This window comes from Quercus robur, chromosome 5, assembly GCF_932294415.1.
Source record: "Quercus robur chromosome 5, dhQueRobu3.1, whole genome shotgun sequence".
Taxonomy (NCBI): Eukaryota; Viridiplantae; Streptophyta; class Magnoliopsida; order Fagales; family Fagaceae; genus Quercus; species Quercus robur.
This window is the reverse complement of record NC_065538.1, coordinates 32,152,196-32,167,663: the sequence shown is the minus strand read 5'-3', so window position 1 is coordinate 32,167,663 and position 15,468 is coordinate 32,152,196. Positions and strand designations below refer to the sequence as shown.

Sequence of the window (15,468 nt, the reverse complement as noted above, 5' to 3'; positions counted from 1 at the left end):
ATCATTGTCCAACCTGATTTTGTCACTTTAGTTCTATATATACATGCAAATGGAGGTCAACTCCCCATCCAAAATAGCTAGTGAATGTTATTTTATTTGAAGATATGGGTAAAACAAGCTGTGGAAGCCTCTAAGGGGTTTTATGGGGGATTGAGTGATGCATGGTGGATCAATGCAAAACTATATGGGGAGTCTTTAAGTAATTAGCTTTTAATCTTGGGTGCTATTTTCATTTCACATGCTTTTATTACAGTTGTGTTACAGTGTCATGATATATAGTTTGGAATGAAGATTTTTACTAGTATAGCGTTCAGTGAGTAATGCTTCTTTAAATTGTTTCCTTAGAAGAAGATATTCATTTGACTCACATGAGCATTTATTTACATATATTTATATACTTTTTAGCATCTCTAGATTCCACAGCTCAGACAGGGCATGCAAATGGGGCTGATTGGCAAGAGGAGGTCTATCAAAAGGTAATATGCCATGTCTTTTTTTTTTTTTTTTTTTTTTTTTTAATTGGATGAAGTTTCACTTATGACCAATTCTCATAGGTATTATGGGAAATGTTGAATTTCGGTGGAGTTGAAATTTGGGCTTAATTGATAACAGTTGCTGACCAACAAGAAATAATTATTTTGAATGATGTAGATATGGAATAAAGGGCAAAGCTTCCAACTTAATAGGATGTGAAGAATTATCTTAGCAGTAGAGAATTTGAACTTCTTGTTCTTTTTAAAAGAAATAATAAATTATTTTCTAATAAAACACCATTGAAGCTTAGATACTCAAATCTGACATTATTATGATGCATTATTGATGATAATAGTGTTGCGATATGCAACTGACATTAAACTAGGAACTTAGATGATAATATATTTTTTTGATAGGTAATAAGAATATTATTAATCAAACTTTAACACTAACGAAAGAAAATACAAGGTGTTCATGATGGTGAACACAAGGAAATGCAACAAACAAACAAACAACAAGAAAAACTTAAAGTGCCCAACTAAGAGAAGAAATAAATTCCAAGATAGTAGAGCAATCCGAGAAGCCCCAACACTTAGACCAATCAAACAAGGTCTTCTGGCATAGAGCTTGTAATTGAACCAAAGATTTCTCAGTATCCTCAAAAGAGCGCCGATTTCTTTCCATCCAAACAATCCACATCAAACAGCCAGGAACCATATTCCATATGTCTGAATTAAATTTGCCCAGCCAATTGCTCCAACTATACACCAAACTTTCCACAGAGCCTGGCATGACCCATTGGATCCCAAAAATCTGATACATGTAAACCCACAATGAGTGAGCTACAGGACAATGGAGGAGGAGATGATCCACAGTTTCCTCATTACGATGGCACATACAACACCGATTCACCAAAATGCGCCCCTTAAGCATAAGATTATCCAATGTAAGGATCTGCCCATGAACTGCTGTCTACACAAAAAATTCCACCCTCTTAGGAATCTTAACTTTCCAAACGCCTTTCCACGGAAAATTAGAGGCAAATGCACCCCAAATGTTATTATAATAGGACCGAGTATCAAACTTGCCATTCCCATTGAGACACCAATAAGAAGTGTCATTCCCAACACCCCTAGGGATTTGAGATTGAATGAACTCAAGAAAAGAGAAGGCAGCCTCCAACTCCCTTTCATGAAAATCCCTGTAAAATCTCACATTCCAACATCTATCATTTCCACCCTCCCGATAGCATAATACATCAGAAATGCAAGCATCCTTGTCATTAGAGCACACATACAACTGAGGATAGAGCATTTTAAGTGTGTTCTCTCCAATCCACTTATCATGCCAAAAAAGGATACGAGTACCATCACCCACCATTAGGGCCACATGTTTGGAGAAACTCTCCCATCCATCATGAATACCATGCCACAGACCACATCCGTGAGCCCTTCTTCATACTTTAGTAGTCCACCCTCCTTCACCCTCTCCATATTTAATTGCAATAACCCTTCTCCAAAGGTGAGTACCTTCTCTTCCAAACCTCCATAACCATTTCCCTAATAAGGCTTTATTAAAGTGCACTAAATTTCTAATCCCCGATCCACCCAATTCTAACGGTAAACACACCTTCTCCCAAGCCACTAAAGGATACTTGAAGCTCTCCTCTGAAGATCCCCATAAAAAATTTCTCTGAATACGCTCCAACCTATTAGCCACAGCAACAGGGATGACAAATAAGGATAGATAGTACGTAGGAAGGCTCGAAAGAGTACTCTTCAACAGAGTAAGTCTACCTCCCTTTGATAAATAAAGACGGTTCCAACCTGAGAGTTTCTTTTCCATCCTCTCCAAGATAGGATTCCAAACAGATGTTGTTTTATATGGAGTACCCAACGGCATTCCCAAGTATTTCATAGGCATACTACCCACCCTACAACGGAGAATGGCAGCCAAAGCATCTATATTTCCAACCTCCCCCACTGGCACAATCTCACTCTTCCCCGCATTTACTTTCAAACCAGTAACTGCTTGGAAGCATGTCAAAGCCAGCCTAATAGACATCAACTGATCTCTAGAAGCATCACAAAACAAGATGGTATCATCTGCAAACAGCAAGTGAGAAATGCGAACCCCTATAGAGTTAACAGGCCCCACAAGAAAACCACTAAGCAAACCACACTCCTCAGTTTTCTTCAAAATCCTACTTAGAACTTCCATTATTAGAAGGAAAAAGGAGAGGGGACAACAGATCACCTTGTCTCAATCCACGGGAGCTTCCAAAAAAACCTACCGGAGAACCATTCATAATGATAGAGAAGTGAACAGTAGTTATGCAAGCCTTAATCCACCCCCTCCATTTCACCCCAAAACCCATTTGACCCAACAAATAGAATAAAGCATCCCAATTCACATGGTCATAGGCTTTCTCAATGTCCAATTTACAGACCACACCGAGAACATGACTCTTCAATCTGCTATCTATGCATTCATTAGCAATAAGCACTGAATCCAAAATTTGTCTCCCACCAACAAAAGAATTTTGAGACTCAGAGATAAGACTATCTAGCACAACCCTCAATCTATTTGCCAACACCTTAGACAGCAGCTTGTACACACTCCCTACCAAGCTAATAGGCCTAAAGTCCTTAACATCAATAGCATTATTTTTCTTGGGAATTAGAGAGAGAAACGAGGCATTTAAAGACCTTTCAAACACCGAATACCTGTGAAAGTGTTCAAAAACAGCCATGACATCCACCTCCACCACACTCCAACATTTTTGGAAAAAAGCCATGGTGAATCCATCTGGCCCAGGTGCTTTATCCCCCTCCATCTCCATCAAAACCTGGGTAACCTCTTCTTTAGAGAACTCCCTCTCCAAAGACAGCCTCTCATCCTCTCCAATACAAGCAAAATCAAGTCCATCCACAATTGGACGCCACATACCTGACTCCGTGTAGAGATTTTGATAGAACTGAATCACCTAAGATTTAATAGCAGATCCGTCTTCATATTAGACTCCATCAACCTCAATGCTTCTAATGTGATTAGCCCTTCTATGAGAATTCGCTAATCTATGAAAGAACCGAGTATTGTTATCTCCCTCCTTCACATACAGAGCACGAGATTTTTGTCTCCAAAAAGTCTCTTCTAAAGCAGCTAAAGCTGTAATATCACCTTTAACCTGTGTTTGACGGGATTGTTCCGCATTGGAGAGGCCCAACAGTTCTTCCTTAGCATCAAGACCCATTAATTCAGATAGTAAACACTTCTTCCTAAATACCAAATCTCCAAATTCTTCTTTATTCCACTTCTTGAGATCTTCTTTAAGAGCCTTTAATTTCTGAGCTAGAATAAAACGTGGGGAGCCTATAAAGCTATACCCCTCCCACCATTGTTTAACTCTCTCGACAAAGCCCTTAACTTTGAGCCACATGTTCTCAAACTTAAAAGCATAGCGACCCCTACCAACTCCACCAGCTTCCACCAAAAGCAGACAATGGTCAGAGATAACACGAGGGAGCACCCTTTGAGACACATCCCCAAAATGATCCACCCAATCCACAGAAACCAGAGTCCTGTCTATACGGGACATAGCTTGCGGCTCAGCATCTCTGAACCAGGTGAACGATGCCCCATCCAATGGTAAATCCACTAGATAATTATTCTCAATAAAATCTGAGAATGCAAACATGGCTGGGCTAAAAGTCTCACAACCAAGCCTCTCACATGGATATCTAATAATATTAAAATCACCAAACAAGAAGCAAGCTATGTTCCACTTGACACGCACCCTAGCCAACTCCTCTCACAAAGCAGCCCTATGATGATCAGCATTGGGGCCATATAGACCGGTACAAACCCATTCAAAACCATCCAATACTCCCCTAAAAAGAACACTAACAGAGAATTGACCAACAAAAACATCAATTTTCTCGACCAACCGTTTATCCCAAATCAACAAAACCCCTCCAAATGTTTGAACCGCATCCAAAACAGCCCAATCTATGAAAGGGCTACCCCATAAGCTCCGCACAAGAGCAGAATTTAAAGAAGAAAGTTTAGTTTCCTGCAAACAAACAATATCACATCTCCATTCCTTCAAAAGATTCTTACAAACCTCCCTTTTTTGAGGATTATTTAACCCCCTAACATTCCAAGAGAGAAGTCTTAATGACATTTATAACTACCAACTGCCCCTAAACCAGATGACGAACCTCTATTCCAAGAGTAAGTCCCATCATAGTTTACTGTAGAATACTATATATAGTCACAATCAGCTAATCCAGTCTTATGAGGGCCACATAATAAATTAGTGTATGACTATTCTTCCATATTTTTCTCCAATATGGAACCTCAATGATAGATTTCTGTTTTCTTCAAGAGATTCTCTTATTCTATGCTTGTTTGTTCTTCGTATCATGAATTTTATTTTGCACATATTGTGGTGCTTGGCAAACCATAGAACTAGTTCAATTTAGTTTTGACCTAAATCTAAAATAAAAACTACTTCAACAATGAACTAGTTTTTGTTTTTATTAGTTTGTTTAAGTGATTCATAATTACATTTTAATCCTTTTATTGAAACCCTTAATACTAACATTGGAAATAAAAATGACCAATTAAGGACCACTTCTATATTTTACAAAGTGGGAAAAACACAAAATTTAGTACTTGTTAGCCCACTTCTATGGTTTTACTCTTCATGATGATACCTAGATGGGGATATCTGCATTGGGTACTACTACTAGTTGTCTAGTGTGTGCCTAACTTGATACAACAACAACAAAGTCGTAGTCCCAAACTTTTTTTTTTGGGGGGGGGAGGGGGGGGGCTCTAGATCCTTGACAGATTAGTTAGGGTTGACCACATTTTTATTTTCTCATTCTATTCTATCTGAAGTCATTCTCTCTGCTATTTCTATAATTGACATGTTATTTTTTATTACTATTACTAATGATTGGTCTTCATCTACCTTCTTTCATTCCCTCAACTTGGATTAACTCACTCTTTCTTACTAGTGCATTAATCACTCTCCTTTGAAAATGACTAAACCATCTCAAGTGACTTTCCTTAATCTTTTAATCAATAGAGGCTACCCCTACCTTTAATGAACATTTCCTCGTTTCAAATCCTATTTTTCACTTATCCATCTTGACATTCTCATTTCAGTTTCAATCATTTAATAGATATGTTGCCTCTTTATAGCCCAACATTTGGTACTGTAGAGCATTGCTGTCATATATATTTTTGTAAGTATAACTTTTACTGGTGACTGAACCTATGAAGGCTTGATAAGGAAGTGTTTTTAATAGTTGTTTATTGTGTATTTGAAACCTAGTCTTAGTAGTTTTAGGCAGGAAAAAAAAATCTAAATCATCTTGTTCAATCTGGTGTTTTGCAGAAAAGATATGCTATAGTGCTTGAGAGATTAAAATTTCCTGTTTACAAAGGGGATGGGTTGCTTTTGAGTTCTTTTCATGGCTATCTTCAACTCCTAGATTGAGTAATCATATTCTGAATTTCACCTTTTTCGATGCCCTTAAGCTGCTGGCTGAACATTTTGTACATGGGTTGCACAGCCTTTATTTGTTATTTATTAAATATTCATAAAAATGTATATATATATATATATAGGTAGGGGGAAGAGAGAGAGAGAGAGAGAGAATCTGTATTTTAATCGTGAGATGTTATTTTTTATTCATATTTTTTTTAGTTGTGTAGCAGATTGAGTTATTTTACTACTTACTTGATTTGACAAATAGTGATTTTGGTGCATTGGAGAGAATATGGTCAGAGTTGGGCTTAGGCAATGATATAAAAGCACCCCTCTAACATTTGGAATTTAGCTGTGTTGTATTTGATGTGGTGTATTTGGAAGGAACACAATTGGCGGACTTTTGAGGATTTGGATAGATCCGATGACAAGTTGCTTGCTCTTTTTACTGGTTCTCTTCATGATTGTTTTAGGGCTTGGGGACTCACATTTAGTGATTCTCTCTCACTGTTCCTAAGTTCTCTTTTTCTTTGTACTTAGTTTCCTTCTCTGTTTTTTGTTTTTCTCTTGTTTTGCTTTGTGCCTTTTTTGAATATACATATTTCTTACCTATCAAAAAAAAAAAAAAAAAAAAACTTGCTTTTGGGTGCTAAGATTTATATATAAAAAAATGTTTCGCATGACTTATTAAATAGATTATAGGAAAAATCTCTACAGCCATTATCCTGAGCCAAAAATAATATAAAAGCAAGGCTTGAGAGTAATTTGTAGAAAATTAGTATTTTATTAATTGTAATATGGTTTATCTAGCAAGTAGTTACTCTGGTGAAGTTCCTATTAGGGAAGATTGTCAACATGAAGTAAAAGGGGAACCACCCATATCCTGAGTAGAAATAAAAAGGAATTCAAGAAGATGAAATCTTGGTCAAATGTAGTGAGTTTTATCCATCAACTAGGCTGTCTGGTGTACCTATCAAGGGGGTGCATCAGCATAGAGAAGAAGAACCAGGAATTCTTGTTTGTGCATGAGTGGACATCTGTATTTATTTATTTCATATCTAAGTTCATTAAAAGGAAATATTTTAAGAAAAACTTTGTACATGAGGTCAAAGAAAAAGATGATTATTGTAGTGCAGCTGAACGTGGTTTAGGATCAGTAAATATAGGCATATTTGTCTCCTGAAATTAAGAGTGAATAGCACTTGTGAATGATGGATGGATGTTATCAATTTATAACTCCTTTTGTTCTCCCCCTCTTTTTTTCTTTTCTTTTCTTTATTAAATTTCATCTGGAATATATTTGTACATTACAATGACAGCTTCATATTTGTATTGTTATAAAATCCACTGGTTGAAATGTTAACTGAAGCTTGTGTAAAACCCTATACAAACTCATGCTTTAACGGATATGTATAACCTTCTCCCATGGGGAAGCATGCATTAGTGCACTGATAATAAGGAAATAGATAAAGGCTTCTGAAGAAATGAAGAGTTTGATAATCTGTCTTGCTAATTTCTTTTTGCAGATCGAAACCATGAAGGACTTGTTCTTGCCTGAAATAAGTGAAATGTACCAGAAAATTGCTGCTAAATTGCAGCAGGTATGTTGTGCTTCAAAAATTCCTTGTGCAATTCATCACCTAAGTTTACTCATTATTCAGCCTATCACATGATAGTTTTGGTATTAATGGCATCCTTCTGGAGAGATGGATATGTGGTTGAAAGTAGTGGCAGCTGTCCTCATGGGGCTGTTAATACACCTGTGCTTAGAAACACCCTGCTGTTTACCGTATAGGAACAAATTAAAAATAACTTGATTATGCTTTGTAACTTGATCTTTGTCCTTTACTAGAATTCTTGTTCTTATAATTATTTTTATTTCTTTTTGTTCTCCAGCATGATTCTCTTCCACAACAATCAATGTCGGATCAACTTGAGAAGTTGAAATTATTTAAGACTATGTTGGAGCGTATTATAACATTCTTACAGGTTTCCAAAAATAATATATCACCTGGTTACAAGGAGAAGTTGGGGTCATATGAGAAGCAGATAGTAAATTTTGTAAACACAAATTGGCCTAAGAAGCCTGCACTGCAGCAAGAGGAGGTCTATCAAAAGGTAATATGCCATGTCTTTTTTTATTTTTTATTTTTTAAATTGGATGAATTTTCACTTATGACAAATTCTCATACGTGTTGTGAGAAATGTTGAATTTCCGTGGAGTTGAAATTTGGGCTTAATTGATAATAGTTGCTGACCAACAAGAAATAATTATTTTCAACGATGTAGATATGGAATAAAGGGCAAACCTTCCAACTTAATAGGATGTGAAGAATTATCTTAGCAGTAGAGAATTTGAACTTCTTGTTCTTTTTAATAGAAATAATAAATTATTTTCTAACAAAACATCATTGAAGCTTAAATACGCATAAATCTGACATTATTATGATGCATTATTGATGATAATAGTGTTGCCATATGCAACTGACATTAAACTAGGAACTTAGATGATAGTATAGAATACTATATGTAGTCACAATCAGCTAAACCAGTCTTATGAGGGCCACATAATAAATCAGTGTATGACTATTCTTCCATATTTTTCTCCAATATGGAACTTCAGTTATAGATTTCCGTTTTCTTCAAGAGATTCTCTTATGCTATGCTTGTTTGTTCTCTAAAATAAAAACTGCTTCAACAATGAACTAGTTTTTGTTTTTATTAGTTTGTTTAAATGATTCGTAATTACATTTTAATCCTTTTATTGAAACCATTAATACTAATATTGGAAATAAAAATGACCAATTAAGGAGCACTTCTATATTTTACAAAGTGGGAAAAACACAAAATTTAGTACTTGTTAGCCCACTTCTATGGTTTTACTCTTCATGATGATACCTACATGGGGATATTTGCATTGGGTACTACTACTAGTTGTCTAGTGTGTGCCTAACTCGATACAACAACAACAAAGCGTTAGTCCTAAACTTTTTTTTGGGGGATTTGTTTGTTTTGTGTGTGGGGCGCCGGGGGGGGGGGGGGGGGGGGGGGTGCTCTAGATCTTGACAGATTAGTTAGGGTTGACCACATTTTTTTGTTTCTCATTCTATTCTATCTGAAGTCATTCACTCTGCTATTTCTATAATTGACTGGTCTTCCTCACCTTCTTTCGTTCTCTCAACTTGGATCAACTCACTCTTTCTTACTACTGCATTAATCACTCTCCTCTGAACATGACTAAACCATCTCAAGTGATTTTCCTTAATCTTTTAATCAATAGAGGCTACCCCTACCTTTAAGTGGATTTCCTCGTTTCAAACCCTATTTTTCATTTATCCATCTTAACATTCTCATTTCAGTTTCAATCATTTATTAGAAATGTTGCCTCTTTATAGCCCAACATTTGGTACTGTAGAGCATTGCTGGTCATATATATTTTTGTTAACTATAACTTTCACTGGTGACTGAACCTATGAAGGCTTGATAAGGAAGTGTTTTTAATAGTTGTTTATTGTGTATTTGAAACCTAGTCTTAGTAGTTTTAGGCAGGAAAAAAAATCTAAATCATCTTGTTCAATCTGGTGTTTTGCAGAAAAGATATGCTATAGTGCTTGGGAGATTAAAATTTCCTGTTTACAAAGGGGATGGGTTGCTTTTGAGTTCTTTTCATGGCTATCTTCAACTCCTAGATTGATTAATCATATTCTGAATTTCACCTTTTTGGATGCCCTTAAGCTGCTGGCTGAACATTTTGTACATGGGTTGCACAGCTTTTATTTGTTATTTATTAAATATTCATAAAAATGTATATATATGTATATATATATATAGGTAGGGGAGAGAGAGAGAGAGAGAGAGAGAGAATCTGTATTTTAATCGTGAGATGATATTTTTTATTCATATTTTTTTTTAGTTATGTAGCGGATTGAGTTATTTTACTACTTACTTGATTGGACAAATAGTGATTTTGGTGCATTGGAGAGAATATGGTCAGGGTGGGGCTTAGGCAGTGATATAAAAGCACTCCTCTAACATTTGGAATTTAGTTATGTTGTGTTTGATGTGGTGTATTTGGAAGGAACACAATTGGTGGACTTTTGAGGATTTGGACAGATCCGGTGACAAGTTGCTTGCTCTTTTTACTGGTTCTCTTCATGATTGGTCTAGGGCTTGGGGACTCACATCTAGTGATTCTCTCCCATTGTTCCTTAGTTCTCTTTTTCTTTGTAATTAGTTTCCTTCTCTGTTTTTTGTTTTTCTCTTGTTTTGCTTTGTGCCTGTTTTTGATTATACATATTTCTTACCTAAAAAAAAAAAAAAAATTGTTTTTGGGTGCTATGATTTATATTTAAAAAAAATGTTTCACATGTGTTATTAAATAGATTATAGGAAAAATCTCTACAGCCATTATCCTGAGCCAAAAATAATATAAAAGCAAGGCTTGAGAGTAATTTGTAGAAAATTAGTATTTTATTAATTGTAATATGGTTTATCTAGCAAGTAGTTAGTCCGGTGATGTTCCTATTAGGAAAGATGGTCAACATAAGGTAAAAGGGGAACCACCCATATCCTGAGTAGAAATAAAAAGAATTCGTGAAGATGAAATCTTGGTCAAATGTAGTGAGTTTTATCCATCAACTAGGCTGTCTGGTGTACCTATCAAGAAAGATGTGGGGTGCATCAGCATAGAGAAGAAGAACCAGGAATTCTTGTTTGTGCATGAGGAGACATTTGTATTTATTCATTTCATATCAAAGTTCATTAAAAGGAAATATTTTAAGAAAAACTTTGCACATGAGGTCAAAGAAAAAGATGATTATTGTAGTGCAGCTGAACATGGTTTAGGATCAGTAAATATAGGCATATTTGTCTCCTGAAATTAAGAGTGAATAGCACTTGTGGATGATGGATGGATGTTATCAATTTAAGACTCCTTTTGTTCTCCCCCTCTTTTTTTCTTTTCTTTTCTTTATTAAATTTCATCTGGAATATATTTGTACATTACAATGACAGCTTCATATTTGTATCGTTATAAAATCCACTGGTTGAACCGTTAACTGAAGCTTGTGTAAAACCCTATACAAACTCATGCTTTAACGGATATGTATAACCTTCCCCCAAGGGGAAGCATGCATTAGTGCACTGATAATAAGGAAATAAATAAAGGCTTCTGAAGAAATGAAGAGTTTGATAATCTGTCTTGCTAATTTCTTTTTGCAGATCGAATTCATGAAGGACTTGTACTTGCCTGAAATAAATGAAATGTACCAGAAAATTGCTGCTAAATTGCAGCAGGTATGTTGTGCTTCAAAAATTCCTTGTGCAATTCATCGCCTAAGTTTACTCATTATTCAGCCTATCACATGATAGTTTTGGTATTAATGGCATCCTTCTGGAGAGATGGATATGTGGTTGAAAGTAGTGGCAGCTGTCCTCAGGGGGCTGTTAATACACCTGTGCTTAGAAACACCCCGCTGTTTACCATATAGGAACAAATTAAAAATAACTTGATTATGTTTGTAACTTGATCTTTGTCCTTTACTAGAATTCTTGTTCTTATAATTATTTTTATTCCTTTCTGTTCTCCAGCATGATTCTCTTCCACAACAATCAATGTCGGATCAGATTGAGAAGTTGAAAGTATTTAAGACTATGTTGGAGCGTATTATAACATTCTTACAGGTTTCCAAAAATAATATATCACCTGGTTACAAGGAGAAGTTGGGGTCATATGAGAAGCAGATAGTAAATTTTTTAAACACAAATCGGCCTAAGAAGCCTGCACTGCAGCAAGGACAGCTTCCTGCGCCTCATATGCAAACCATGCAACAGCCACCTCAACTTGCTCAAATTCAGTCTCATGAAAATCAAATGAACCCTCAGTTGCAATCAAAGAACTTACAAGGTTCTGTTCCAACATGCCGCAGAATTCTATGTCAAGCCTGCAGCACAATTCTATGTCTTTATCTGGGGCTTCGACGGCACAGCCAAACATGATGAACTCACTACAACCTGGCTCCAATCTGGACTCAGGACAAGGAAATTCTCTGAGCGCTTTGCAGCCGGTGACTATGGGATCACATTGAAAGTGCGCAAGTATGTGGGAGCTCTAATTGTAACTTGTCCTTTTGGGATATCACGTAGATGTAAAACATCCCCATGTGGTGAAATTAGTAGCTTACTTTAACATAAGACTAGGTCCAGCACAACCAGTAATCATGTGAAAGACTAAATTTCCATTTCAGATTGCTTACTTTTAAAAGTGCTATCCGTTTTAATTAGTGAGGATTTATTTAGCTATACTAAAAAAAAAAAAAATAATGCTCTATAAAATTTTATCTAACAAGCTGGGGGAAATAACTCACCAAAATAAGCTGTAACATACACACACTTGTTACCCTGTTTGGTTAGGTTCAAAAATGGAAATAAGCCAACTTATTTGATAGGTACTTTTCTGAGTACTCCTATACTTTTAAATAGTAAACATTTTATACAAAATAAACTAGTGAAAAAAACGAAGCAATTCTAAACACCAAGCTTGAGTGTTTATATGCTTGGTTTCTCATTTTCTTTCATTTGACATTTTGAATATATATGTATGACTGAATTAACGCTTTGTTTGTTTTACTGTAAAATGTTTCAAATGTAAATTTTTTTACAACAAAGTATTTTCTTTTGAAAACATTATACAAAAAAACATTTTCAAGCATATTTTGAAAGCCTTTCATTTTTCTGAGTACTCCTGTACTTTTAAATAATAAACATTTTATACAAAATAAACTAGTGAAAAAAAGGAAGCTATTCTAGACACCAAGCTTGAGTCTTTATATGCTTGGTTTCTCATTTTCTTTCGTTTGACATTTTGAATATATATGTATGATTGAATTAACGCTTTGTTTGTTTCATTATAAAATGTTTCAAATGTAAAATTTTTTACAACAAAGTATTTTCTTTTGAAAACATTATACAAAAAAACATTTTCAAGTGTTTGGTAATTGGTATGACAAAATTTTCCAAGCACAAGCCGTCAAAACCAGTGCCTCCTAGCGATTGTTGGTGGCTCTGGTTTATCAAGCTCATATAAGGAATGCGTTTTTTGCTCTAACATTTCTGTTAGGCCTGTATTTGTGATCTAGCTAGTAGGACTTGTGTCTCTCTACTCATTTAGGATGCATGGACATGGGTGTGGGTACAATATGGCGATATGAGCAATTTTTGAAAAATTATAACATGAGACAGCAGATAGGGCACTATTATGACACGATCATGGCACCCCAAATAAAGGGTCCGTGCTTAGCTACTCTACTCATTACATATATGAGCTTGATAACGCATGTGTTCGTAGTAGCTTTTCATAACATAACCAATATTTTACCGCAGTTAATTATTAGAAAAAACTGAGGAAGGGCATAACTGAAAAAAGAAGAGAACAAATATTCAAAGTAATGTCAAAAAGGTCAGTGGTAAGCGTTGATGATTCTCATATGAAGAAAAATAAAATTTCTCGGAAATATGACAAATGCATCTACAAGTATAGGAATTGGATATGACATTCAAAGCAAATGTCGTATCATGGAAAGTTGACTACAAGAACTAGTAGTGCTATATTAGGAGTTGGAAACAAAACACCTGAATGCATCACCCAAATAAAGTGCTAGGAATACAATTCGTTGAGGAACACTTGGGGGTCTAATATATGGAAAGCAAGGTATCAAGTTAGTTGACTAGGAAAACATTTTCTGTTGACAGATTTACCATAGTGAACCTTAAACAATCAAGTGCTACTGTTAATTTTTTTCAGAGAAAAAAATATTGGGTTATTGTTTATATTTTTAAAATTTCATGAAATTTTATTTACTTATAAAAAAAAAAAAAATTCATGAAATTTTATGTGGTTTCTTTTCACATTTTGTTGCTTTAAGTTCCGCACTGTCAGCAGAGTTTACCAACTTGGGACTTATTTTCTTTAATAGCTTAATCGCGCCTGTTTGGTCAGTAACATAATGAGAGTATCTCCTTTTGTGTATAGAATGGAAACTTTGAAGAGGCATCTCCATGTTTCTGGCCAAGAGGGATTACATGAAATCGGGAAAATTGCTATAAGCTTTGAGGAAAAGACTTATATTGCTGCCACAAGCCAGTCAGATTATCTACGAAAATTATCTCTAAAAATGCTTACAATGGAAACCATGTCTCAGAATCCTATAGGCAATGCTTTGCCATGCAACTCTGCTGGCAATAGTAATAAGTCCCCAGATGCAGGTAAGAACATCAAAGAATTATGTACATGGTTTTATTTACATATTAATCCTCCCTGCTTCTCTCTCTGGTGTTGTGTTTTTGACACTGAAATCATTGTTTCATGTATCTTCATGGATTATATACACACACGCATACTTCATGGATTATATACATATGTACATATATAGAAACATAGATATATGTTTATATGTGTGTGTGATTTTTTTTTTCCCTTTTGGACGTGGATGCGTAATTCCTGTTAAAATGTCTAAAGATGTTATTTTTGTGACATCCTGAAACGTAATGTTGCCTTTGTTTTATTGGTGGGGGCTATGGGGATAGGTGGATGCTATATGCAGTTGAATTTGTATGTTTAGCGACTGTTGGACTGCTTTTACCATCAAAACAGGTTATGAAAAATAAATGAGTATACTTATCAAAAAAAGAAGAGAAAAAAAAAATGTGATATGAGTAGGCTCATGAGCTCTAGCTCAAATTCCATTTCCTTTACTTGTAAGGGTAATGGAGTGAGGTTGTCGGTTCAAATATAAGGAATTCAATTGAAATATATTTCCATTTTTCGCCTTTCCATTGTTGTTGTTGTTTCTTTGTTTTTTTGGGTGGGGGTGGGGGTGGGGGGCTGGGTTGTAGTGCTTTAACACCTTTGCCCATGGTAGAGTATGTGCTTCTATGTTTTCTTCGTTCAACTTTTTTTTTTTTTTAATTTATATTTTTAAGGTATATTTTTTTTTATCCTTTAACATTTTATATAGTTTGGTGTCTGTTTTTTATCCTTTTATTGGCTATGATGATCCCTATTATGATAACCATGACTCAGATGTTGATGCTACATCGACGAAAAATGGTTCCAAGAAAGAGATGGATAGGACTAAACATGTCCAACACTTGAAGAAAAAAAAAAAAAAAAAAAAAAAAAAGGTCCTAGAAATGTCTTGAAGCAGCTCGGCCTTATCCATATATGTCAGAAACATTTATTGCCCCTGTAGAAACCTTATCCAGTAGCAGATTTGTCTCCAACTAGGCCCCTACTTCCTTCAACTCCTATCAATCACAAGCCAAACCCCTACCATCTTATGTAAAGCTAATTGTAAATTGTATCTGAATTTGTTTTAAATTTCGTAGTTTATAAATAACTACTTTGTATCATTGTAAAGGCAAAACATAGCCTCCTTCAGAAATTCTTATGATTTATGTAAAGAGTCTGTTGAATCTAATAATATCAGTCAATTTGT

General features: G+C 35.3%; 2 protein-coding genes across 3 annotated transcripts in view; both read left to right on the top strand.

Annotated features, from left to right (window-relative positions):
- Nucleotides 1–12,238, top strand: part of LOC126728113 (mediator of RNA polymerase II transcription subunit 15a-like) — a 42,708-nt gene extending 30,470 nt beyond the window's left edge. The window contains exons 2-6 of the mRNA XM_050433981.1: nucleotides 406–476; nucleotides 7,501–7,575; nucleotides 7,871–8,092; nucleotides 11,195–11,269; nucleotides 11,564–12,238. Of these exons, the coding sequence (XP_050289938.1) occupies nucleotides 406–476; nucleotides 7,501–7,575; nucleotides 7,871–8,092; nucleotides 11,195–11,269; nucleotides 11,564–11,971 (851 nt within the window). The 3' untranslated portion in view covers nucleotides 11,972–12,238. The remainder of the gene's footprint in view (nucleotides 1–405; nucleotides 477–7,500; nucleotides 7,576–7,870; nucleotides 8,093–11,194; nucleotides 11,270–11,563) is intronic.
- LOC126725809 (mediator of RNA polymerase II transcription subunit 15a) overlaps nucleotides 1–15,468 on the top strand; it is a 312,712-nt gene that overhangs the window by 11,534 nt on the left and 285,710 nt on the right. Inside the window, exon 1 of one of the 2 annotated variants that reach the window (XM_050430743.1) lies at nucleotides 14,140–14,236. The exons of the other annotated variant lie outside the window; for it this stretch is intronic. Coding sequence (XP_050286700.1) covers nucleotides 14,146–14,236 — 91 coding nt within the window. The 5' untranslated portion in view covers nucleotides 14,140–14,145. Of the gene's footprint in view, nucleotides 1–14,139; nucleotides 14,237–15,468 lie in introns of those variants that run through there. 2 annotated transcript variants of the gene reach the window in all.